The sequence below is a fragment of the Neoarius graeffei genome, chromosome 24 (assembly GCF_027579695.1).
Source record: "Neoarius graeffei isolate fNeoGra1 chromosome 24, fNeoGra1.pri, whole genome shotgun sequence".
Classification (NCBI taxonomy): Eukaryota; Metazoa; Chordata; class Actinopteri; order Siluriformes; family Ariidae; genus Neoarius; species Neoarius graeffei.
Window position 1 is genome coordinate 3986006 of NC_083592.1, and position 27764 is coordinate 4013769.

The 27764-nt window shown below is 41.1% G+C and overlaps 1 protein-coding gene across 6 annotated transcripts in view; it reads left to right on the forward strand.

Moving 5' to 3' along the window:
* LOC132872764 (class I histocompatibility antigen, F10 alpha chain-like) overlaps positions 1–27764 on the forward strand; it is a 318444-nt gene that overhangs the window by 200583 nt on the left and 90097 nt on the right. For 4 of the 6 annotated variants that reach the window (XM_060907821.1, XM_060907828.1, XM_060907827.1 and 1 more), the window contains 7 exons: positions 9750–10007; positions 10376–10651; positions 11592–11876; positions 11960–12070; positions 12280–12306; positions 12406–12475; positions 12615–15759. In XM_060907821.1, the coding sequence (XP_060763804.1) occupies positions 9750–10007; positions 10376–10651; positions 11592–11876; positions 11960–12070; positions 12280–12306; positions 12406–12440 (992 nt within the window). In that variant the 3' untranslated portion in view covers positions 12441–12475; positions 12615–15759. Of the gene's footprint in view, positions 1–9749; positions 10008–10375; positions 10652–11591; positions 11877–11959; positions 12071–12279; positions 12307–12405; positions 12476–12614; positions 15760–27764 lie in introns of those variants that run through there. The other 2 variants (XM_060907825.1, XM_060907820.1) reach the window with 2 other exon arrangements.

The window sequence follows — 27764 nt, forward strand, 5'->3', positions numbered from 1 at the left end:
CATTTTGGCCCTTTTTTGGAACATGGCGCCAATATTTTGGGACAAAGTAGCAGCAGATTTCTTGCGTTTTCTGTCTTTATCTTCTTTTATAGAGGGCTACTGCGTGACGTCACCGTACCGCGAGATTGTGCTAGAGCGCCATATTGGAAGACCAAGTACATGCATACATACATACTCACAATATAAAACAAAGTACGAGTGAGAGTAAAGTGACACGATGGCTGATAATTCTGGTTATGTGAGTACATTACCAGCTGCAGAAAGGGCACGGTATGTGGAGAAACTGGCTGTGATTGATGGGTTTGACCCATATGATAAGACTCGGGGCAAGGGAGAGTGGATTTTTTTTATTTCATAATTTATTTTTAATTTACTACTTATCTGTTTTTATTTATATATATTTGAATTATTTGGACATGGGGGAAAACTATATTTAAAATCCAAAGAGGGATGGAGGGAGGAAAATTAAAACAAAAGAAAGAAATGAAATATAGAGTAGAGTATATTTGATAAAATTAAGGATGTTTTTATTCAGTAAACATTTAAAAAAATGTTCTACAACACTCTAGCCTAGTGACTTACCAGTAACAAAATAGACTTGAAGTATTCAGATCCGCTCTGCATAAAGCAGCTAAACACTCTCTTTGTCTCCTGGCACAAAGCTCCTTGAACACCCTAACACAGCACAAAAGTTTACCATTGTAGGTTTATGATGAATCAAGTGCCTCGTGGGTTCACATACCGCGCGCTGCCGTTATTTCCCCCTAATCACGAGTTTGTTGGTCTTCCAATATGGCGCAGGGTTTGTTTACTTCCGGTTTCGGGTGACGTCAGTGAAAGGGATCTAATGGGGGCATTACCGCCACCCACTGGATTGGGGTGTAAAGCAGTCTGAACAAAACGTGTAAACATAAACATAGGAGAAATGAACCCGTTTTTCTAACTCGTCCTCACTTAGTCTACTTTTCTTTTTTGATTAGTCTGGATTTGATATTGTAAATTTAAATGTGAATCAATGTATATTCATCGGACATGAACAAATGAATAAATCTTGAGTAATCTTGAGGGGCGTGTGTGTCCGGGGGGGGGGGATCGAACGAACCCTCCGATCCCCCCTGGCTACGGGCCAGTGATAATATCAAAAGCTTTTTGAAGATCAATAAATATCCCAGCGACATATTTTTTATCATCTATAGAGTTACTGATTTCTTCAACTGATTCCATTAGTGCCGTCTCTGTTGATCTATTTGCTCTAAATCCATATTGACCATCACTGAATAGTTTATATTTTTCAATTAATTTATCTAATCTGTTATTGAATAGTTTTTCAAGAATTTTGGAGAATTGAGGAAGTAAAGAAACAGGTCTGTAATTTGTGAAGTTGTGTTTGTCCCCAGATTTATACAATGGAATTACTTTTGCTATTTTCATATTGCTTGGAAATGTACCGGTTTGAAATGACAAGTTACAGCTGTATGTTAATGGTTTAGAAATCCCCCCAATAATAGTTTTCACTAGTTTCATATCAATATCATTACAATCTGTGGATATTTTATTACTACATTTATTAACTATATCAATAATTTCCTCATCTACTGGTGTAAGAAACATAGAACAAGAATTCCTCTGTATAATATTATCTATACAATCATCATTTGTTACCGGATCAGAGATATTTTGAGCTAATCTTGGTCCAACATTAACAAAAAAATTTATTAAAACTATTAGCAACTACATCCATGTTATAATTTTCGATACCTTTATCATTAAAGTATTTAGGGTAATGTATTTGTCCAGAGCTATCTTTAATAATACTATTTAATATATTCCATATTCCTTTAATATTATTTTTGCTATTATATATTAATTTACCACAATAATCCTTCCTACATCTCCTTATGATACTTGTTAACTTGTTTTTATATTTTTTATATTTATTTTCTGCCTCTTTGGTTCTTAATTTAATAAATTCTCTATATAAAGTGTTTTTCTTCTTACAGGCATTTTGCAATCCCTTAGCAATCCAAGGTTGGTCATTATAGTTTTGTACTATATTGCTTCAGTGGGCAATTTTTATCATATAATAATTTGAATATACTTAAGTTACCATATGCAGCCCTGTGATGACCTGGCGACTTGTCCAGGGTGAACCCCGCCTTTCGCCCGTAGTCAGCTGGGATAGGCTCCAGCTTGCCTGCGACCCTGTAGAACAGGATAAAGCGGCTACAGATAATGAGATGAGATGAGAAGTTACCATATGCTCTATCAATGCTATTCTCTGTATAAACTGATTCCCAGTCTTGTATTAATAAATCCTTATTTAATGCAAACATGGCCTCCTCAGTCCTAACTCTTCTATACTTAAGTTTATGGTCTGTCACATTTCTCTTATGATTAATGTAAGGGCCAGTTAAGCAATAATAATTTAAGTTAAAAACAGTTAAAAATGAATGATGATAATTTCATTTTTATTCATACAGGCTTAGAGTATGTTAGTTTAAAATACATAATTAGTAACAAAAAAGGAACGTAGAAAAAAGTTTTAGAACATAGAAAAAAGAACATAGAAAAGAGTTCCATGTTCTAAATCTTAAAATGTGACGTCATTATAGTGGTAACTATGGTAACTGACTGTGTATACCTTAAGTTTCGAGTCAGAACATGGTGGAAGCAACACAGTCTTTTGACCGTGCGCCAGACCTTGTGATTTACCTTGTTGTTTTTAAGTAAACATTTTAGAAAGAGGGCAGCACGGTGGTGTAGTGGTTAGCGCTGTCACCTCACAGCAAGAAGGTCCGGGTTTGAGCCCCGTGGCTGGCGAGGGCCTTTCTGTGCGGAGTTTGCATGTTCTCCCCGTGTCCGCGTGGGTTTCCTCCGGGTGCTCCGGTTTCCCCCACAGTCCAAAGACATGCAGGTTAGGTTAACTGGTGACTCTAAATTGAGCGTAGGTGTGAATGTGAGTGTGAATGGTTGTCTGTGTCTATGTGTCAGCCCTGTGATGACCTGGCGACTTGTCCAGGGTGTACCCCGCCTTTCACCCGTAGTCAGCTGGGATAGGCTCCAGCTTGCCTGCGACTCTGTAGAACAGGATAAAGTGGCTACAGATGATATGAGATTTTAGAAAGCCAAGGGAAGTTGTCATGTCTCGTCGCTCGCGTGGAAAAAGAGTGTTTTTTTTGACTGACTCCAGAAGTGGTACAGTAAACAAGGAAGAGCTAACAGAGTGCCATTACAATTACAGTCATAAATTATAAAAACTGGTAGATGATCACTGATATCATTGATTAATATTCCACTTGTTATTATCTATATCATTGGTAAATATATTTATTAAGGTAACACTATGGTCAGTAATTCTGGTGGGTCTGGTAATTTTTGGGTGGAGACTCATACTGTACATGGTATTAATAAATTCCTCAGTCATACTGTGCTTATTAGGGTTCAACAGATCAATATTAGTATCCCCACAAATGAAGAGAACTTTTTTATTATCTACTGTAAATGTCTTTTCTACCCAGTCCTTAAACGCCTCTATACTAGTTTCTGGCGCTGTGTATATATACAGCTAATTAATACATTTCTACTTTTTCAATATTAATTTCGATTGTTAAACATTCTAATAAGTTATCAATCACTGTTGTCATGCCATCTATTAACTTATAATTCAAATTACAGTCCACATACACCGCCAGTCCTCCTCCACCTTTATTTTTCCTGTTTATAGAATTAAATTCATATCCAGCCAGTTCAAAATCCACTCCTTTCTCCAGGTCAATCCAGGTCTCCGATATGGCAATTATGTTGAATGGATGAGTAAACTGACTTCAGTATTTCTTGATGTGTTTGAAGTGTATTATTGATAATTTCCCCACAGCCTGAGTGGACTGATTGGGCTGTTCCTCTGTGTAATGGTGGCAATTGTCATTAATGGGTGAGAAAAAGTTATTGTCCGGGTCTATGTCATTATCTATGTCCAATAGTTTATGGTCAGTGAATTAATGTGGTTTCAGTTCCAGGTTTTCATAATCAACAAGCATTTGCGTTAGCCGAGTAGTGTTCCGAGTAATGGATGAAGGAGTTATTTCAGTGTGTGTCATGGCTGGGTTTGGTGTAGTGTCACGTCGGTATTGATTACCATGCAGTCCCGATAGCATCACTGGTATTTGTCCAAGTCCTCGATATTTCGTATGACCAGAACTCTCGCCTCCTCCGGTGTCCCGTTCAGCTTAATGAATACTTTGCAGTTGGTGATGCATGTAGATTGAATTTTATTTTCTTTCTTCAGATGTCGTGCTTTTCTGGCGATGTCAGCATTGCGTTTTGTCAGGTGCTCGTTGATGTAGACATTTGTACCTTTCAGTTTCCTTCCTTGTTTCAGCAGTGTAGCTTTGTTTCTGGCTGATGAATCTCATGATGATGGCGGTGTTCTCCTGGTCTCTCCTGGGTAGAATGTGGCAGGCCTCGACGTTGCTGCAATCAATATCGATTCCCTTTGAGTGTAGGAATCTGGGGCGTGGCCACGGGGGGGCTGGGGTGGGCACTGCCCCCCTGAGAAATGCCCTGTCTATCCAAAGAAAACTGGCCAGAAAAAAGGCCACGATTTATTATCTCTGTTTGTGTCTTGTATTGGTAGAATAAATGCTGGTGTTGATTTAAAAACAGCATATATCTGCAAAGTTTATAGCTTTAATTATTTTTTGTTATCGTGTTTCCCCCCTCCGTAACCTTAAGGGGCAGAACAATCGTCAAAACTGCTTTCCAGTTGGTTCGTTTGAATAGGGGGCGTGTCAGTCCTCCATTCAACTAGCAAGCACAACGCTGTGCGGGAGTTTACTTTGCGCCCATACAGTTCCTATTTCGTTCTTCTCTGTCATCTTTTCACAAAGTAGTGGTAGTAGTTTTTGTTGAGTTGAGCTTGTTCGTTTCATTTACTTGTTGATTTGTGTAGATAAGTCAGCTAGTTACAGCAGTCTGCCTGTGCTAGCCTGCTATTATTAAGACTAGGAGACTGTGCTAGCTAGTTGAATTGCCAGCCTAGGCAGGCAGCCAGCCACTAAGCATAACCCACACAGACGTTATTAAAACATTTCATTAACTAGTACGTAACACCAAAAGACATGCATAGGTGGCTCATTAAAAAGCAGACCTTGTCCGCCCCTGTCGCTGCGCAAGCTTCTGACTCCGCTGTTGAGCCCAGCACCGCTGCTGCCAACGCGGAGCAAAGCCCTTCACAGGATCTGAATAGGTCTGCGCCATCCTGCAGTTCTGTGGCCGCTTCAGGAACTCAAAACCCCTGCATTTCACAAAGTACGCAGTCCTCCCAAACCTCTGATGTGCACGTCCCTTCCGACTTAAATATGGATAGCCCGTCCCAGCCTATTTTAACTAATTACCCCAAGCGCCCATTTGGACAAACCCTTCGGTGCTTTAGTGCAAGCTGGTATCATTCTTGACCGTGGCTCGAGTATTCCGTTATCCGTGATGCCAGCTTTTGCTTTGCCTGCCACAAATTTAACATTTCACATTCGGACCGCGAGGATATATTTACCAAACGTGGCTTCACAAATTGGAAAAAAGGCCTTGAAAAAGACGCCGGCTTCCAAAAACATGCGTCGAGTCTCCCGCACGTCAGATCAATGTCTGCGTGGCAGGAACACCAGCGTCGGGCAGAGACGGGTGAAAGCATAGCTCACCTGCTGGGTCAAACGCAGATAGAAAAAAACAGGTACTATGTGAAGAGCATTGGGGAGGCCGTTCAGTTCCTGGCTGTCAATGAACTGGCTCTGCGTGGTCACAATCACGAGGGTGGGGAGGAGGGACTTTTCCTGAACTTTTTTGAATATACAGTCAAAAAAGATGAGAAATTGGCAGAAATTGTAAAACATATCCCAGACAATGCAAAATACACGTCAAACGTAATACAAAATGAAATAATTGAAACCCTCACCAAAATGGTGCTAAACAATATCCAAGCCAGATACGAGAAAGCAGACTCTCCTGGACTTTGCATTAAAAGTGATGGTACCAGAGATCGCTGTAACATAGAGAATTTGTCTGTAGTAATTAGATTTGTCCAAAACTCTGTCCCCAAGGAACACCTAATTGGATTAATTGAACTACATCAGCTTGATGCTGAGTACATTTCCGACCACATTCTTTCACATTTGACTGACCTGGGTTACAGACCAGACAATTTAGTGTGTCAGTGCTATGATGGTGCGTCTGTCATGTCTGGGGGAAGGGGTGGTGTCCAAGCTTTGTTGCAAAACAAAGTGGGGAAGTACATTCCATACGTGCGCTGTTACAACCACCAGCTCCATTTGGCAGTGGTTCACGCAATGGAAGCAGAACCCCTGGCAAAGAAGTTCTTTGACTGGTCAAATTCTTTAAACACATTTTGTCACAGACATTATGGCTACGTTCACACTGCAGGCTGAAGTGACTCAAATCCGATCTTTTCGCCCATATGTGACCTGTATCCGATCTTTTATTGACAATATGAACGACACAGATCCGATTTTTTCAAATCCGACCCAGGCCGTTTGGATATGTGGTCCTAATTCCGATTCCTATCCGATCTTTTCATATGCGACTTCAGTCTGAACCGCCAGGTCACATTCATCCAACTTACACGTCATCAACAAGCCACAAACGTCACTATTCTGCGCTGAAGTAGGCGGCGGGTCTCTCAAAAAAAGTTACAACAACATGCGGCATGACATCAATGCGAGGGACGCTTCGGGCTGTGAAGGTTCTGAATCTTCTCAATGGAAGGACGCAGAGGTTAGGGAGCTGATTTCCATTTGGGGGGATACAGCTATTCAAGCTAGATTGGATGGGTCATACCGCAACCGGGCGGTTTTACTTCCGTAAACACTGGCCATGCTCACTGCGTGTGACGTCGTCGTATCCTGCAATGCGCATGCGGAACACTTTTAGGTCGCTTTTCATTCATACTGAGGATCACATACAAGTCGCATATATTTGTTAATGTGAAGGACCTCACAAAAAAATCGGATTTCACAAAAAAATCGGAATTGAGCATTAAGCCTTGCAGTGTGAACGTAGCGTATGTTGCACACACATAGAACACACCTACACTGAAACGACTACTGGAAATACGGTGGACCAGTCATTATGAGGTCACGAAGTCCATTGTCACCAATGAGGACACAATCAGAGGGCTTCTCTCAGATGTAGCAGAGGATGACACTGCTCCTTTTGACATCAGCACAGAAGCATTGGGTCTTTCGACCCAATTAAAATGACAGTGTTTCTTTAACACAGGAAAGTTCCTCCTTCAGGTCCTTGGTGCACTGAAACCAGCTAATGCCATTCTGCAGGCCCAAGCAGTGGATATGTGCCCTGCTGGGGAGGTGGTGACAGCTTCACTGGCTACTCTGAAGGAGATGAGGAATGACTCATTCTGGCAGGAGCATTTCTCTCAGGGTGAAAGTAGGCCTACCAATTCGCCCCCACCTAAAAGAAAACACAAAGTTTTGTGATAGCGTTGTCTTGTCAACACTTGGGCATTCTGATGACCAAATAGCTCCTAATCAAACTTTTAAAAGGGCCATGTTAAACATTCTTGACAGAGCTATTGTAGAGATGGAGACAAGATTCTCTCAGAGAAATGTTGAACTGATGAGGTCCACATTATTTCTCCTGCCAAAATCAAAGTCCTTTCTTGAGCCCTCTCTCCTGAAACCACTTCAGGTGCTTGCAGGCACAGAGCTTAACAGCATAAGCTTGCAAAATGAAATTTCTGTGGCAAAAGCAATGTTGCTCAATAAATTGTCAACTGATGCTAACCTCTCTGAAGCATGCAAATGCATTCAGCAGTACAAAGAGGCCTTCCCCATATTGCATTCAATATATGTCACAGCACTTGTCATTGGCGTGTCTTCAGCTGCAAGCGAAAGCTCTTTCTCCACCTTGAACCGCATCCTCACTTCACTACACAGAACAATGCTGCATTCAAGGAAGAAAAATTTAGTCATTCTGGCACAAGAGAAGGAAATCACAGAAAATCTAGACATGAATGAATTTGTTTCAGAATTTGCTAAGTGTAACCGCAGACTTGTACTGTAGATAATGGTCCAGGTCAAAGGTCAGCTATTCATGAAGACCAGTAGATGGTGCATCCCAACATTTTCAATGTCAACATTTAAATTTCCATTCAGCATAGCCAGGCTTTTCAAAAAAAGTTAGTTTAGTTTTTTTTCTTTACAAAAAAAACAAACAACAAAACAAAAAACTTCATAAAAAAATCCACACTGTTAACAAAATTGACAGTCATGATTTATGCTAGTGTGACCATATTTTGATTACCGAATTGAATTATTATTATTATTATTATTATTATTATTATTATTATTGGACTATTAGGCCTAGTAATTGTAGTAGTGGTTTTCCACCGATTTTTCAGGTATTGTTTTCTGCCCCCCCAGATGAGCTAACTGCCCACCCACACATGCCATTCTGGTCACACCTCTGGTAGGAATGCCGACACTTGTTGCTCCACGGAGTTGCTGCCCAGTTCATCAGATTCCCCCTCCCTTGTCACTGCTTTTGCACATGACCGGGGTTTAATCTGAATCCCAGTGACGATGACGTCGTTCATCCTGGCGTACTGTTCTAATTCAGCAACTCTACTTTCCAGGTGGGTGAGACGCTGGTCCTTCTCGGCGTTCTGCAGCCTGAGCGACTTCACTTCCGTCACCAGCTCCATGATGGTTTTCTGTTGCTGTTTAATAACAGAAACCTCTTCCGCCAGAAAGTCGAGTGACTTTTTAATGTCCTCGCCTTCCTCGACTGTAAAGTTCTTTTTTTGGTGGCATAATTCACCAATCAAGCCATCCAATTCGGTAAAATGTTTGGAGAGTCGTTTCCTCACCTCACTGCCTTTCCGAAGTTTCCCCATAACTTCAGAAATAACTTGCACATAAATAATACATCAAACAAATATAAACTAATATATTACTCTGGGGAAAAAAAATACACTTTATTATTATTATTATTATTATTATTATTATTATTATTATTATTATCTTGTGGTATGCGTGTGTGATGTCACTCCTCATTTAAATATTAATCTTCTCAGTCCTGACTTGTATAACCATGAGCTCATTTTAATATCATCACTTTTACTGTCATTTCCGTCTCATTTTATCCTGTGAGTGTTTAGTGAAGTTCTGTTTCCTGTTGCTGTTGGTCCCCCCCTTAATCAGCTGTGTTAAACAGTAGGAGGGAGGGGGGCGGAGTTTAGTCCTCACAGTAGGATGGCGGAGGGCAAACTGTCCACAAAATCAACAGAAGGAATAAATACAGATTAAATGTGTTTATTAAAGGGTTAATCTCTCTGTTCGCATTCAGTGTGCTGAGGTTCCACACAGGAGACTTTTTATTTGTTCTTATTCAAAAAATGAATTTATCTTTTATAAAAATACTACAATATATAATATTTAATACAAGCACTATAATGAATGAATAAATAAAGAGAAGCAGTGAGCTGATGTTGTTGTTGTTGTTGTGGAGTATAAAGGTGAGTAAATACTGAGAGACGGTGAATGAATATTGTCCAGGTTTACTGGGGACTCTGTGGATTAAATCTCTGAGATTCAGCCTGGATTTTATTCTGCAGATTCGAGCTGCTGCTGCCTGTGTTTACTGTTTTCACTGTTTGTATAAAACACCTCTGTGTGTGTGTGTGTGTGTGTGTGTGTGTGTGTGTGTTTACACTATTACAGTCACACACTCTCTGCAGTACTTCCACACTGGAACTACAGGAATAAATTTCCCAGAATTCACTGATGTTGGTCAGGTGGATGGAGAACAGTTTGTGTACTACGACAGTAACATCAGGAAGAAGATCCCAAAGACGGAGTGGATACAGAAGAATGAGGGAGAAGATTACTGGGACAGTGAGACACTGAGTGGGCAGGGTAATCAGGAGTGGTTCAAAGCCAATCTGCCTATCGCAATGCAGCGCTTTAATCAGACTGCAGGTAAACACACACTCTCTCTCTCTCTCTCTCTCTCTCTCTCTCACACACACCCCACTGGGTGTAAAAATAAAATTAACCGTATTTGATAGTAAGTGAGCTAAACTAGATAACATTTACACTAACCTCATACACACAGTGACCGTGTATGACTTGATACTGACATCAGTCCTGTGAAGATAAACGAGTAAATCTTGTGTTGTTAATACAAGAGAAAATCAGAGTGAGTAGAGAAATGTAAATGAGGTGTGTGTGAGAGAGAGAGAGAGAGAGAGAGATGAAGAGTAAAGTGGAGTGTGCTATTGGAATAGAGAGTGTAGAAGGAGACAGAGCTCAGATCAACCTCATCACTCACCTGTGTGTGTGTGCAGGAGTTCACACACTACAGGTGATGTACGGCTGTGAGCTGGATGATGACGGCACCACTAGAGGATACTTCCAGTGCGGTTATGATGGAGAAGATTTCGTCAGTCTGGATCTGAAAACTAAAACCTGGATCGCTCCGACACCTCAAGCTCTGTTCACCAAGAACAACTTGGACTCTACAGCAGCTGAGGCTCATCACTGGAAGAGCTACCTGGAGAAAGAGTGTATCGAGTGGTTAAAGAAGTACGTGTCTTACGGCAGAGAGACTCTGGAGAGGAAAGGTAAAGTGTGTGATCTGTTACCATAACACACACACACACACACACACACTCTCTTCTGTGATTTTCGTGTTTAAATCTCCATGAAAAATGACTTTATTCTTTACAAAACTCCACATTTACAGATTGTGTGTTTAAATATAAATATATTTTTCTGTCCAACACTAAACCGTCTTTCACGTCTTTGTCGACAAAAACGTTGATCACATGACGAGTAACATTTAATTTGACTGTGAGGGAAAATCCTGTTCCACTTCTGTCTCAATAGTTTTGTGTAAAACGAGTTTTTCTCGTGTTCTTTACAGACTTTTACACATTTTCTGTCCTCGCTCCCCACTGTAAGATCAGAGTACGCTGCTGTGAGTTTTCTCTCTCACACACACAAAACCCCTTTTCCCCTTCAACACAAATGAAACCTGAGAGAATCCAGATACGAATCGGGAATGATTGACAGGTGTGAGGCTCTGGAAGCTCCGCCCCCTTCCCTCCATGTCCCATGAGTGTGTGTCGATTTTTCTGACTGAACGATGCGGCACTTCGACGTCTCTCTCAGTAAATGAGGAACGTTTTGAGTTCATTAAAGTGAAATAAACTCTATCGGTGTGTGTTTGACTCACAGAGACACCACACAACTTTACTAACGATTAGAGCTCGTTATATTTATTAAGGAAGTCACGAAAAACATTAAAGCAAAAAAAAAAAAGGGGGACATTTTTCCTAAAATATGAAGAAAGTAAACATTTGTGCTGAAAACTTTCCTCCTTTCCTGCAGAAACCGTTCTATTGTTTCCATCTTCACTAAAACACACAGACTGGTGTTAAGGACGACACTGAAAACGTCCTCACCGGGGATACAAACTTTTCCTCATCAGGGTCACATGAGGCGTTTATAAATGAAGGAAAAAAGAAGAATGCTGTAATATGTGTCTGTGTGTCTCTGCAGTTCGTCCCGAGGCGTCAGTGTTCCACAAACACTCTCCTTCTCCAGAGGTGGTGTGTCACGCTACAGGTTTCTTCCCCAAAGCAGTGATGATCACCTGGCAGAAGGACGGAGAGGACCTGATTGAGGACGTGGAGCTCACAGAGACGTTACCCAACCAGGATGGAAGCTTCCAGAAGAGGAGCATTCTGAAAGTCCCAGCTGAGGAGCTGCAGAAACACAAATACACCTGCGTGGTTCAGCACAGCAGCTTGGGGGAGGAGAAGATGGTCCTAGAAGTACCGAAAGGTCCGAATAAAACTCCAGATTTACAGAGTGAAAGCTGATTTACTGCTGCAGCAGAGAATAAAGACTCTGTGTTCATTTATCAGGTGGAGGATCAGATGGAGGGCAGATTGGAGTCATCATTGGTGTCGTCGTGGCCGTCGTCGCTCTCGTCGCTGTTGTCGCTGCTGTTGTCTTCTGGAAGAAGAGGAACTCTGGTGAGAGGAGGAAGGAGGCAGATGTGAAGTTTTCAGAGAACAGATTTACACTTTCTCATTCTGAGAGGATTTGATGAATATTTTGCATATTTTTAATCTTCATTAATAAATTAGACGAGACAATAAACTGATATGAACTCATTATCTCATGAAGCCAAACACAGCACTGAGATTTTATAATAACTGTCTGTCCATCATCTGTGTTTCAGGATTCAAACCTGTTCCCCCCAGACCCTGTAAGTGAACCTTTATGATCCATAAATGATGTTTAAAACCACTACATTATTTATTAGCAGTGTTTAGTTCACTTTGTGACGGATTTGAATGTTTTACAGCCTCTGAAGGAGATTCTTCCTCCAACAACTCTTAAACTGTGGCTGTGTGTCTTCCTGCTGGAGTGAGAGAGTAAGACATGATGATGTTTACAGTGTAATATGGAATAAAAATGTGTGTGTGGAGTGAAAATCCAGCAGAAAAGCCTGAGCTCACATTAAATCTCAGATCAGAGCTGATCCTCTTTCTGTCTGTGTTTTTTTTTTTCTAGGAGAGAGGAGGAGATAGAGATGAGGAACACACACACATGTTACTCCAGTGGGTAATCTGGTGTGGGATTTTCTCCGTGTTTCGATGGACAGCTTTTTATTGTGAATCTGTTATTGCTGTAAAATGGAATTAGTAGATAGGGTTTTTTTCCCCTCCTTCTCGGTGTGTCGCTGTGTTTGAGGAATGTATATAAGCTTCTGTCCTCTGTACATTTTATCACTTTTTTTAATTTCCTTTATTTTAACAAGTGCAGTCATGCAGTATATCACAACCAATCATTTTCAGCATAAATTTAAGTGCTACGGGTACAAGTCTTAATGGGGTTAATCGTCCATGGATGAAAAAAGAGGGAACGTCCTCGCATCATATCAAATGAAAATGTAATGCAGTGGGGATCCAGTTGTTTAGAAATACCTGTTTTCAGTTGTAATACTGCAGTCGTGTATTCCATATTGTACAGATGTTGAATTCGGTCCCTCCATTGTGTTATTGTGGCCAGGCCCGTTTCAAGCTATTTGGGGGCCCTAGGCAAAGGGGGATCCCCATAATTATCCCCCCCTCGACGAAAGGCCTTATGGCCGCCTACCCACTGAAGACTTAATAAATAAACATCACACATATTGTAATCATTCTTACGATTTTTACTTAATAAATTAACTCTTTACATTATTATAAATAATTATCAAACCCAATTAAACACAAGAATAGACAAAATACACACACACACACACACACACACACACACACACACACACACACACATATATATATATATATATATATATATATATATATATATATATATATATAAATCAAATATGAAAATAAGACAAAGTAATATAAAATGTGCAAATAACACAACACTAAATATTTACAGTATATACACAAGTAGAAATAACTTCAAATGGTGATTAAATGATTACAAACATGAATAAGAATCTTAATAAGAACCAGCACACACAGAAAAGTGCAAAAGGTATAGAAAAACACATAAAAATTTAAGAATACACAACTAGAATCATGGAAGCAAAAACAATACAGAGACACAAGCGAAGCAAACTTGCCATGTCGTAGCCATTAGCTGTGCTGATCGCAGCAGGGCTTCCTTGCAGAAAGTTCGGGTTTCTTAGCTAAATTACTGCATTAATATCCAACCAAGGTCACAAACGTAGCCTATTTATGTAAAAAAGAGCTTTCTTGTGAGCCATCCCCTGTCCTACTCCATTCATGCTCACGACACACTAGCTACTTCTGATGACAGCCATGCAGCTCGCTGAAACTAACTCTGACTATGACATTTTGATAAACACAATACGTTAATCTGGGAGAAGTTGACAGTCTTTCACCTATTTGTGTGGCACATATTAGAATTTTTAGCCAGTCCTTGCAAGTTTGTAAGCCTGTTGTGCATGACAACGTTTACATCACTGTTATAAACACAGTCTACAAGATAACTACCATTAACGTAAGCTAGCTACCAAATTTGCTTGTCGACCCGCTTGGTATTAGTGTGTGTACATTTTCACTTACCAGTGTCTTGTTTTTTTCTGTCTTCCTCTTCCCTTTTCTTCTTTCTCTTCTGGCTCCCTGAGGGGTAATTTTGCTTCATATTTGATTTTGTTTTGTTTTTTTTGCCATGGAGCTCTGCAACCACTTGACTGGACGGAGATGGGTATTGAGGGGTAGCCTGGGCCCACCCATCCTAAGTGTGACGCAACACGAGGGCCTGTTGCGAGCTTAGTCTGGCAAGGCAAGCTATCTACAGCTCTTCCAAGCTCCCGAAAAATCGGGAGCCAATCAACTTTGAGCATCTCCAATGGCCCTGGGTAGAGGCGTGTTCAAGGCACTGACATAGTAGAACTGCGACCGGAAGCCATAGATTGTTTACAGAATCTATGCCGGAAGCGCTTCATTCACTAGAAACATTACGAACATGGAGCAAGTTCTCATTGAAAACGGAGCAAAGAGCAGCCCTGGAGGTATTTATTGAAAGGAAGGACGTTTTCGCCTTGCTCCCGACCGGCTTTGGTAAGAGTTTAATCTACCAGTTAGCCCCGTCGCGTCACATACGTCAGAGGAAAGAGTGATGTGATTGGTTTAAGCTTCGTCACAGCCTTTTCTGGCTTCGACCAGTAGCAAACTGAGGAATTTCAGGGAGGCGGGTCAACCACGCACTTTGGGAAATGGTTGGGCTTAATATCTTTGCCAGACCAAATGCTCGCAGAGCTTTGAAGTCGCGTTAGCCAGACTAATTGAGGGGTTGACAACAGACTGTCATTGCACTTTTCGGCCAAAGCATGTAGGGAGGCGCTGTTGTGCATTAGGGGGCCCCCCTTGGAACTAGGGTATTTCAACAAGTGTCATTAGGCGCTGTGCTGCCACGCTCAAAAAGTTGTCATTGCTATTGAATACATAACCATTCATTCGGCAGTGGGGGCCCTTCGAGGGCTGGGGCCCTAGGCAGTTGCCAAGTCTGCCTACCTTGTTGCAATGGGTCTGATTGTGGCTTCAGCCAGGAGGCTGTTATTCCTTTATTTGCAATTAGAAGAAAGATTCTTAGCAATTTTATATTGACTATGATATTTGTATGATTTTTTTTCCTCTTATGACCACTTTTGCTCCCTAAATTGAAGGGTTAACTATCATTTATCTCAAAGTATTCTTTTATATGTCTCAGATCCTCTACTGTTTGTTTCAGTACACTGAAAAAAATGTCTTGTAGAATTTACTTAAATGTGAGTGCAAATTGTTACAAGGATTTTTTAACCCTGAAGAACCCACGGGGTCAAATTTGTCATTTAATGCATAGTTCATAATTTTCCAAAGAAGAAAAGGGTGCTTGGGTTCTCCAGGGTTAAAGTAAATTTTAATGCTGTAATATCAAGTAAAATGTTCTTACTACTCACCTTAACATGGGTAAAGATATTAAGTAAATGTTTTCATATAGGAAAATCACTGTCATCAAAATATTAAGTAAATGTTACATGTTTCTATTATTTTACTGTTGTGTGAAAAGTAAGTTACTTTTTTTGTTTAAAAATTTGAATTCATACAAAGTTTTTACTTCCTGTAATTATGTAAATATTGTTTATTTTGATAAGTTACTTGTATCACAAACCAAACCATTAAAATATAATGCAGTTAAACTGTTTGTCAGCTTTTAACCTTAAACCTTAGGCCACTGAACGTTGGGGGAAGCAGCCCCCCCCAAAAAAAAGACAAAACAAAATGTTGGGAGGCACTCAACTGTTAAAGCAGGTGAGACTGTACAGTAGTTGCCATGGTGATAGTATTTAAGACAGCAATTTCAGCTTTAACGCTTGCACTTTGGGGGACAGCTTAATCCCATCCAGCTCAAGGAAATATTTCTGAAACCCCTCAAAAGTGTAGCGCAGTGCAGTGCTGGGGGGTCTGTAAGGTTGAGGGTATAAATCAGTCCCATAAGCAGTGTGCAAGCTTTAGCAGTGCTGCTGCATCATTGTAACATCTCCCTGCCTTCAAGAAGGATGGATACATCCACTGGATCCTCTCCATCAGCACCGTGGACAACCAGGATCTTGAGGATGTGTTAAGAGGCATCACTGCGGCAGTCCTCCTGCGTACAAGATGAAGAAATTCTGTTTTGTTCCTTAACAGAATTCTTGTAATCATTTGTAGTGACTTAATTACCAGAGCAGAATGAACAAATACACTTGTGTTCAAAATAATAGCAGTCCAACACGACTAACCAGATCAATCACTGTTTTTGGTGGAAATTATATTACTACATGGCAAATAATTTACCAGTAGGTGTAGTAGAGTCATAGAAAACCAACAGACCCAACATTCATGATATGCATGCTCCTGAGTCTGTGTAATCGAATAATTAAGTGAAAGGGACGTGTTCAAAATAATAGCAGTGTGGAGTTTAATTAGTGAGATCATTCATTCTGTGAAAAAACAGATGTCAGTCAGGTGGCCCTAATTTAAGGATGAAGCCAGCACATGTTGTACATCCATTTCTCTCTGAAAACCTGAGAAACATGGGTCGTTCCAGACATTGCTCAGAAGAACAGCATGCTTTGATTAAAACCTTTGATTGGAGAGGTAAAACGTATACTGTAAAGAAGTGCAGAAAATGATGGGCTGCTCAGCTAAAATGATCTCCAGTGCTTTAAAATGGACAGCAAAGCCAGAGAGACGTGGAAGAAAACAGAAGACTACCATTCGAATGGATCAAAGAATAGCCAGAATGGCAAAGACTCAGCCAATGATCAGCTCCAGGGTGATCAAAGACGGTCTGAAGTTACCTGTGAGTACTGTGACAATTAGAAGATGCCTGTGTGAAGCTAATCTATCGGCAAGAAGCTCCCACAAAGTTCCACTGTTAAAAAAAAGACGTGCTGAAGAGGATACAATTTGCCAAAGAACACATCGACTGGCCTAAAGAGAAATGGAAAAACATTTTGTGGACTGATGAAAGTAAAATTGTTCTTTTTGGGTCCAAGAGCCGCAGACAGTTTTTCAGACGACCCCCAAACACTGAATTCAAGCCACAGTACACTCTGAAGACAGTGAAGCATGGTGGTGCAAGCATCATGATATGGGGATGTTTCTCTTACTGTGGTGTTGGGCCCATTTATCGCATACCAGGGATCATGGATCAGTTTGCATATATCAAAATACTTGAAGAGGTCATGTTGCCTTATGCTGAAGAGGAAATGCCCTTGAAATGGGTGTTTCAACAAGACAACGACCCCAAACACACCAGTAAGCGAGCAGCATCAGGGTTCAAGACCAACAAAATGAAAGTTATGGAGTGGCCAGCCCAATCCCCGGACCTTAATCCGATAGAAAACTTGTGGGGTGACATCAAAAATGCTGTTTCTGAGGCAAAACCAAGAAATGCAGAGGAATTGTGGAATGTTGTCAAATCATCCTGGGCTGGAATACCTGTTCACAGGTGCCAGAAGTTCTCAGAAACCGTGGTTATACAACTAAATATTAGTTTAGTGATTCACAGGAATACTAAATTCTTAAGATTTTTTCAGTTTATACAGTAAATATTTGGAGTTTGTAATGAAAAATGCAGACACTGCTATTTTTTTGAACAGCCCAATGTTCATTTTTCTTCATTTTCTGTAAAGTAATTAAAATATTCATACATTTTTCTTCATGTTTTGATGTAGAATATAATGTGCAGTGTTCCCAATGCATGGAAATAAAAACTATTATAAGGATTTTGAGCTTTACTCACGTTTTTAAACACACTGCTATTATTTTGAACACAACTGTACGTGCTAAAAATGATCAGTAAACATGGCTTCGATTACGCACCTGCATTAGTAAAACAATTGTAGAACAAGCACAAGATGGCTGCACTCCACTCCACTGATTGTAGCACCCAAATGAATGTTGCTTTCAGCCCTAAATCATGTGCCTCTGCACTCGGGCCGTCCCCGACTCAGACTTTTGTTGGTCAAATTGGATTTAGCTGTTCAATACAAATATTCAACTATTTGCTTCTCACTTGTACATTTTATGTGTACACCGGCAAAGCATTTTTTGCAGAACAAATGCCAGAGAGTAAACCATATTAAGCTGATTGTGAGCTGTAAACTCAACACTTCTAAGCAGAAGGCTGGGACAACATAACGTACTGGAAGGATTTTAATCGTGCTTTATCTGGCAACCTTCAAAAGGGTCCTCTTCTTTCTCACCAATGTACAAAATGAGGCTGCGGATAACAGTTTAATATAATGTTAATACTGAACCTTATTCATAAACAATGAAATGTCACAGGAAAACAAAAGCACATACGTGTGGAGGAGTGATGTGAGCGCATGAATATGTGCTGTAATTGCTTACATACATGTGTAAGGCAGTGTGTGTGTGTGTGTGTGTGTGTGTGTGTGTGTGTGTGTGTCAGAGAAACAGAAGGTCCATCTCCCTGCAAACAAGCACAACTTGTAAACACACCTGACTCAGTTTGTACAGGGACGGGCTCAGCTTGGTCCCCACTACACCTCCCTTGGCCTTCATCAGGGTAATAAGTTTTGGTGTGTAGTGGTCAAGTTTGTCCATGAAGCTGGGCTCCAGGGAAATTGTGGTTATTCCCCTGAATTTCTCCTTGATCTGCACTGATAAAATCACAAATAAAATATCAGGAACTGAGCTAAATAATCTGGTGCAAAATAAAAGGAGTAAATTATGACAAGAGAATTTAAACCTTGTAAATATTCATGGTGGAACAATATTTACTATAGAAACATTGTTACTGCTTATTGGAGCAGGCAATATTTGTAAGGGTCTGTAGAATCACCTACCCCATCTTCACAAAACAAAGCAGGCCATCTCTCTCTGAAGTCATCAGCAGGTGGACTTCCACTCACAACCTCAAGCCTTCGAATGGAGAAGGTTTTGGCCATTTTTTCTTGAATCACCTTGGTGTTATTCTTCTTTACCTCATTGAGAAGTTCCAGTCTTTTCATCTCCTCGCTAGTTTCTCCACTTGGATGTGGAGGAAGGTAGTTCACCTCTGCTGTCTTCGGTCTCTTCCCATTTTTTGCAGGAGTTCGCTCACCTGGGGGTTTCTTTTTCAAGGAGTTGACATCAAGCTCAGGACAAGGTACTTCACACCTTCTCATTTTGGAACGGTAATTAGCCATCTTGTATTTAAGACGCTCCTGCCACACGTACCACGGGCAATTGCTCTAAGACAACGAGGGAGGCTCAGCCTCCTCTAAAAATGACGAACATCGTGTAGGATGAATTGCGCTAGGCTTATGTTATAGCCGACCTTATAACATTGCTATTTCAGATCCAGAATCATAGAAATATATGTGCTCAACCCAACTACAGTGCGAAATCATTCCGTTATAACTTTCCCCAGTTCGCCTAATGTGTGCATGAGTTTTTCCCCCTCGTGACAGCGCGATGCAGCCCAGCCTCAGTGGACTTCAATGGCATTTGGGAGCTATGCGCTTGTCAATCTCAAAATGCAAGACGGTTATTGGACAAATACTGCGAAAATGCCCGCCCCACGGAGTCCCAGCCTCACAGTGGGAGGGACATGGCAGTTTCCGCGAGGAGAATGGTGATTGGTGAAAGCGGCTGGATATTTTCTTTGATTGACAGCTCGTTTCAACTATAGACAGGCAGCGGTGAATTTCAGTTCAGTCCCATGCGGATTCGCAAGTGCTGTGGTGTATTGTAAGAGATCAGCTTACATTTCAATTTCATTCATTACATACGGTTTCTACCAGCTTTTTTAGTTTGTATATATATTCATTGTAAATAAAGTGTAAATATAGTGTTGTCAAGTTTGCTATCTTAGTTCCAGAAATTTCATTTATTTGAGTGACTGAACTTGAACTTGAGGGGGCTAGTCAGCTAGCAAGAAAGCTGTGCACGGATGCCAAGCATTGCTGATTTAATTTTGGCGAAGCCATTTGCCAGTCTTCCTTTCGAGGGAAAAATTAAAATTAAAGAGCAGGGTAGACCAACGCCTCAAATTGACTTGGTGAAAAAGGTAGGGAATAATACTCGTTCCTTTCAGCTCTCCTGGTATGAGAAAGTGAATTGGCTAACAGCAAGTGACCCACATCAACAACAGTAAATAGGCTACTTTAGTAATATGTCATGGATGGACCAAAAATATAGAATCTATTTAAAATGTTTATGCTGAGTATATTATATTGGAATATATATTTTTCTGGATATGAATTAAACACCGCTACAATTTGGAAAACATTTTTAAACAAAAACACAGCCGAGAACATTTCACACTACAGACCTGGATTAAAAGTGAAGGGTTATCAAAATTGTCAATAAAACATTTCTCAGTCAAAATAAGTAAAATATAGGGAAAGTGTCATTGAATGAAATGTGTGGCACCCAGCTCTATGTTTGGCTCCCCAAGGTCAGTGCTTGTGCCTATTCCAGAACACTCTGCTGTTACTGCTGAGGTTCCTGACAAAGAGCTGCTTTCAATAATGATCAATTTTTAAACAACATGCTACAATTTTAAAATATAAAATGTTAAAATATACCCCCCCAACACCACCATCATGTATATTGGACAGTAGGCTAATGGGCCAAAAGAACCTGTTATTTCACATTTTGTGACCCTGCCAACAATCAGCCAGATCAGAGGCAAGAGTATGGGCAAAATTGATGTGTTTTTTCTTTTTTCTTTTAAAATCTGGAAATATCGTAACCGACCAGCCTCCCCTGTTTGAAAGACTACCAGCCGCCACTGACCCGTACATGCCTGAAAATGAGGCTGCAGGCTCCCTTAGGCATGGATGCTTTTTTAACAGAGCTTCTACAACTGCCAGTATTTGAAGGCCAGCAAGATAAGCAGTGTAGTGGAATATGGTTTCAGCAAGTTTTTCAAGTATGCTTGAGTTAATGTTTGGATTCTGAAGGAATGAGCCATTCTGTTCATAAGCCTTATTTCCTGTTTGAAGGAGCATTTCGACATCATATGAAAAGGTGGGGGCGGCACGGTGGTGTAGTGGTTAGCGCTGTCGCCTCACAGCAAGAAGGTCCTGGGTTCGAGCCCCGGGGCTGGCGAGGGCCTTTCTGTGTGGAGTTTGCATGTTCTCCCCGTGTCCACGTGGGTTTCCTCCGGGTGCTCCGGTTTCCCCCACAGTCCAAAGACATGCAGGTTAGGTTAACTGGTGACTCTAAATTGACCGTAGGTGTGAATGTGAGTGTGAATGGTTGTCTGTGTCTATGTGTCAGCCCTGTGATGACCTGGCGACTTGTCCAGGGTGTACCCCGCCTTTCGCCCGTAGTTAGCTGGGATAGGCTCCAGCTTGCCTGCGACCCTGTAGAAGGATAAAGCGGCTAGAGATAATGAGATGAGATGAGATGAAAAGGTGGGTATCAGAAAATTAGTTGGCCATGGTTCCGATCGATATTCTGGGGACCGTGGTAAAATGGTGGTGTTAGCTGAGCTAATTAGTGTGCTTGCTCAAGCACACTATTGTTCTTCTTAAATTTACTTATTCTGCCTTATTCCGACACGTTTTTTGGATCCACTACTCCTCCTAGGGTGTTTGAGATAGAGACATCGTTCCAACTCTGAGACATCTGGCCTGAAGTGGTGTGCTTGTATACAGCTTTTGGATCAACGCGCCCATTCTCTTGTTCTTGTCATTTTTCTTTTGTTTTTTTCCCATAGAGAATGAATAGGGCTCATGAATCGAATCGTCCTACTCGGACACGCTCCATCGCAGATGCACCAAATCTCATGTGATACTTCAGGCCAACTCCCCTGACATGCAATCAGTTCTGACCTGCACTCATATTTTTACTTTCTTTTTGCTCATCCCTTTTTCCTCCATAGGCTTGCATTGATTTTTGGCCCCATTGAAAACTAGACTGCATTTCCGCAGAGAAAATGCAGTGTGCTTGCTGAGCTGTAGCAGAACAGCTATCATGCTAGCATGCTAAAAGCTAGCATGCCAACATGCTAACAACTAGCATGCTAACAGTTAGCATACTAACATGCTAACAGCATACTAACATGCTAAAAGCTAGCATGTTAACATGTTAATGCTAACATGCTAATAGATAACATGCTAACAGCTAGCATTCTAACATGGTAATGATTGATTAACATGCTATTTGTTAAAGTTCTAACATTAAGGCTAATATGCTGACAGCTATCATGCTAACAGGCTAACATGCTAATGGCTAGTATATTAACTTTTAGCATGCTAACATGCTGAGGGTGACATGCTAACAGCTAACATGCTAACAGCTAACATGCTCAGGCGAACTCGCTAATAGCAAACATGCGAACTCTGCATGCTACCATGCTAATCCTAACATGTTAACAGCTCTCATGATAACATGCTAATGGTGAACATGTTAACTCTCAAGCTAACAGCAGGTATGATATCATAATGGGTAACATGCTAACAGCTAGCATGGTAACACATGAATGCTTATATGCTAATTGCATGGGCGATTGCTCTAAGACAACGAGGGAGGCTCAGCCTTCTCTAAAAATGATGAACATCGTGTAGGATGAATTACCGACCTTATAACATTGCTATTTCAGATCCAGAATCATAGAAATATATGTGCTCAACCCAACTACAGTGCAAAATCATTCCGTTATAACTTTCCCCAGTTCGCCTAATGTGTGCGTGAGTTTTTCCCCCTCGTGACAGCACGATGCAGCCCAGCCTCAGTGGACTGGGAGCTATGTGCTTGTCAATCTCAAAATGCAAGACGATGATTGGACAAATACTGCGAAAACGCCCGCCCACGGAGTCTCACAGACTCCCAGCCTCAATGGACTTCAACGGCATTTGGGAGCTCTGCGCTTTTCAATCTCAAAATGCAAGACGGTTATTGGACAAATACTGCGAAAACGCCCGCCTACGGACTCCGAGCGTCACATGGGAGGGACATGGCAGTTTCCGCGAGGAGACTGGTGATTGGTGAAAGCGGCCGGATATTTTCTTTGATTGACAGCTCGTTTCAACTATAGACAGGCAGACAGTGTTGCCAGATTGGGCGGTTTCCCGCCCAATTGGGAGATTTTAAGTGCATTTTGGCGGGTTTTGAACATATTTGTGGATGGATAACGTCAGCAGTATCTGGCAACATCAGTTCAGTCCCATGCGGATTCACAAGTGGTGTAGTGTATTGTAAGAGATCAGCTTACATTTCAATTTCATTCATTACATACGGTTTCTACCAGCTTTTTTAGTTTGTACATATTTTCATTGTAAATAAAGTGTAAATATAGTGTTGTCAAGTTTGCTATCTTAGTTCCAGAAATTTCATTTATTTGAGTGACTGAACTTGAACTTGAGGAGGCTAGTCAGCTAGCAAGAAAGTAGCACACGGATGCCAAGCATTGCTGATTTAATTTTGGCGAAGCCATTTGCCAGTCTTCCTTTCGAGGAAAAAATTAAAATTAAAGAGCAGGATAGACCAACGCCTCAAATTGACTTGGTGAAAAAGGTAGGGAATAATACTCGTTCCTTTCAGCTCTCCTGGTATGAGAAAGTGAATTGGCTAACAGCAAGTGACCCACATCAACAACAGTAAATAGGCTACTTTAGTAATATGTCATGGATGGACCAAAAATATAGAATCTATTTAAAATGTTTATGCTGAGTATATTATATTGGAATATATGTTTTTCTGGATATGAATTAAACACCGCTACAATTTGGAAAACATTTTTAAACAAAAACACAGCCGAGGTCAATTTTTAAACAACATGCCACAATTTTAAAATATAAAATGTTAAAATATACCCCCCCAACACCACCATCATGTATATTGGACAGTAGGCTAATGGGCCAAAAGAACCTGTTATTTCACAGTTTGTGACCCTGCCAACAATCAGCCAGATCAGAGGCAAGAGTATGGGCAAAATTGATGTGTTTTTTCTTTTAAAATCTGGAAATATCGTAACCGACCAGCCTCCCCTGTTTGAAAGACTACCAGCCGCCACTGGCTAATTGCTATCATGTGTGCGTGTAAGTATTCCTAATAAAGTGGCCATTGAGTTGAAGTTGATTTGCTGTCAAAGTCTCAAATGAGCAGATCCTTGCCAAATGCATCATCACCTATGGGGGAAGGGAGGAATGACTCAGTCAAGCTTCCATTGATTAGCGGCAAACTGGACGGATGAAAGGCAAGAGAAAGCCGAGTGCGGGTCAGAACCGATCTCATGTGTGTGATGGTGATTTGGCCTGAGGTGCCGTATGAAGTTTGGTGGATGTGTGGTGAAGTGTTACTGAGCAAAACTCCATTCATTTGAATGGGGCCAAAAATCAATGGAAGCCTATGGAGGTAAAAAGAGATGCATGAAAACCAAGGAAAAGACGAGTGCAGGTCTCAGATGAGGGGATGGATCTGTGCGGGGACTTGGCCTGAGGCATCAAGTGAAGTTTCTTGAAATTTGGTCACTTGGTTAAAAAAACTGATGGAGAGTGAAAGTTTTTCTCCTGAAACACCATTCATTTTCAATAGGGCCAAAAATCAATGCAAGCCTATGGAGGAAAAAGGGATGAGCAAAAAGAAAGTAAAAATATGAGTGCGGGTCAGAACCGATTGCATGTATGTGTCAGGGGAGTTGGCCTGAAGTATCACATGAGGTTTGGTGCATCTGCGATGGAGCGTGTCCGAGTAGGACGATTCAATTCATGAGCCCTATTCATTCTCTATGGGAAAAAAACAAAAGAAAAACGACAAGAACAAGAGAACGGGTGCGTTGATCCAAAAGCTGTATACAAGCACACTACACCACTTCGGGCCAGACGTCTCAGAGTTGGAACGGTGTCTCTATCTCAAACACCCTAGGAGGAGTAGTGGATCCAAAAAACGTGTCGGAATAAGGCAGAATAAGTAAACTTAAGAAGAACAATAGTGTGCTTGAGCAAGCACACTAATAAAGAACAAAGGCATGTTCGATAAGACAAGACCAAATATTTCACCACAAGATTAATGCATGGGCGGCACGGTGGTGTAGTGGGTAGCGCTGTCGCCTCACAGCAAGAAGGTCTGGGTTTGAGCCCCGTGGCCAGCGAGTGCCTTTCTGTGTGGGGTTTGCATGTTGTCCGCGTGGGTTTCCTCCGGGTGCTCCGGTTTCCCCCACAGTCCAAAGACATGCAGGTTAGGTTAACTGGTGACTCTAAATTGACCGTAGGTGTGAATGTGAGTGTGAATGGTTGTCTGTGTCTATGTGTCAGCCCTGTGATGACCTGGCGACTTGTCCAGGGTGTACCCCGCCTTTCGCCCGTAGTCAGCTGGGATAGGCTCCAGCTTGCCTGCGACCCTGTAGGACAGGATAAAAGCGGCTAGAGATAATGAGATGAGATGAGATCTATTAAAGTTCACCACAGTCCAAAGTTACATCTTCAAATGTCTGGTTGTGTCTGACCAACTGTCCCAAATGCAGATATTCAGTTTATTTATTTGAAAAAGAAAAGCAAATCATATGCAAAGCTGCAACCAGCTTTTGTTTCTTAAAAAACAACACATTTTTCCTTCTTGAAAAATTATTAATATGTTTAATCAGTTATCAAAACTGTTAATCTTTTGCTGATGGAATAATCAACTGATCAACTAACCTTGCAGCTCTAGAAAGAGGACTTATTTAGAGGCTTGTGGAGGTAAAATATAGCAATCCACAGGAAATACAGTAAAAATTAAAGTTTGAAAAAAAAAGAGAAGTGTGTCCCCAAAGTGTGACTTTTTTCTGTATCCTATCTTGTCCTATAATCTCACGACCCCTTTAATTCGTCCAGTGACCCTTGCAGGCTTCCCGCCCCCAGGTTGAGAACCACTGCTATACACGGATTAGAAAGAGTATACAATAAATGTTTTAATAATAAATCTGGAATGACTACACAAATAAGTCCAGGGAAGTTGTTATAAAACAATAAGGCACAAGCTGGATTTACGAAATTTAAAGTGATACTTTACCTAGTTTGACAGGCAGATGTGGTGTTTCAGAGAAACCATTCGATGGCCTTGCATTGCATAGGTAGCCAATGGGTATGTGTCAGTGAGTTGTGACTGTTGGTTTTACAGGAGGCAAAGGTTGGTGGTATACACTGGGGACGATTTGTACTGTCTTTCCACTTATATGGGAACTGTTTGATGATTCTATTGAGCTCTTCAAAAGAAAAATATTTTTTCTTTATTAAGATATCTAGACACAATGCTAATTCTACAGGTACAATACCTTCAAGTAAGTCATGAAGTACATCAGGTGGGTAACCTGTTGTCACATGAAAATGATTTAATCTTTGAGTAATTGCACAATGCCGTTTTACTCCATGACTATGCGTGTTACTAGCCAAAGCTGCTTCAATGTCCAACCCATGTTGCTGCTTTGTTCTACAAGGGAACGCTCCTGTCCTGACTTCAAGCTCCTGAAACTGGGAACGCTCTCCGACACAAAATCTACAAATGTATGGCCCACTAAAACTTTCAACAAATCCCCTGACCGAGTGGACACCAAGGTTATTGGGAATGACAGAAAATACAGTGCCCTTTATGATTTTCCCTAAACGGGGAACAAAAATGCCATCATCTCAGCTTTTTAAATCGATTAATAATGGATCTAGCACTTTAGAATAACCAAATTTCTTAACATCAAATGCCTTGCACAAAATGGCTAAGTAAATAGATGATAATGTAGACCTTAATACTGATGGAATATCAGCAAACACCCAGTAGACACCTGTCACCTTGTGCTTCTTACGAGAGGTTCCTAATGGGTTACATATTTCAAAATCATCAGAGTAGAGAAGCAGTGAAAGTCTTAACTTCTCTCCAGATAGAAATGTATTTTCTTTGAAGTGGGAACCATCACGAAAACTAATATACTGACATGAAGAACCACAATGCCTTGCACCCTTCAAAACCTTTTCCTGAATGTCACTATTTTTCAGAACATGTGACAACGATTGCAAAATTGGTATATATTGGAATGTCTTTCCCTCTTTTGCATCAAGTATATACTCCAACGGTTCAGCAACAGAGAAATGTTCCTTTAAATAACTATTTCTCTTGTATGCTGTGCCAAGAGGACCTTCCTCACTGAAGCCTACACCGAGAGGATTTAACTGGCAAATGCTCTTCACCAAATCTGTGATCACCAATTTTTCAACAGTGCAGTTATGATTTTGTAATGTGTTACAATGTTTTTGATAATGGGTGTGGATGCTGAACCAATAATAAATTGAAGCTCCTCTACAATCTCATCTATACACCTACTAGGCACATTGAAGATGCAGTCTAATTTAAGTAATAAGGACCCAAGCTTGGGTGGCACGGTGGTGTAGTGGTTAGCACTGTCGCCTCACAGCAAGAAGGTCCTGGGTTCGAGCCCAGTGGCCGACGAGGGCCTTTCTGTGTGGAGTTTGCGTGTTCTCTGTGTGGGTTTCCTCCGGGTGCTCCGGTTTCCCCCACAGTCCAAAGCTCACCTCATTTCATTATCTCTAGCCGCTTTATCCTGTTCTGCAGGCAAGCTGGAGCCTATCCCAGCTGACTACGGGCAAAAGGTGGGGTACACCCTGGACAAGTCGCCAGGTCATCACAGGGCTGACACATAGACAACCATTCACACTCACACCTACAGTCAATTTAGAGTCACCAGTTAACCTAACCTGCATGTCTTTGGACT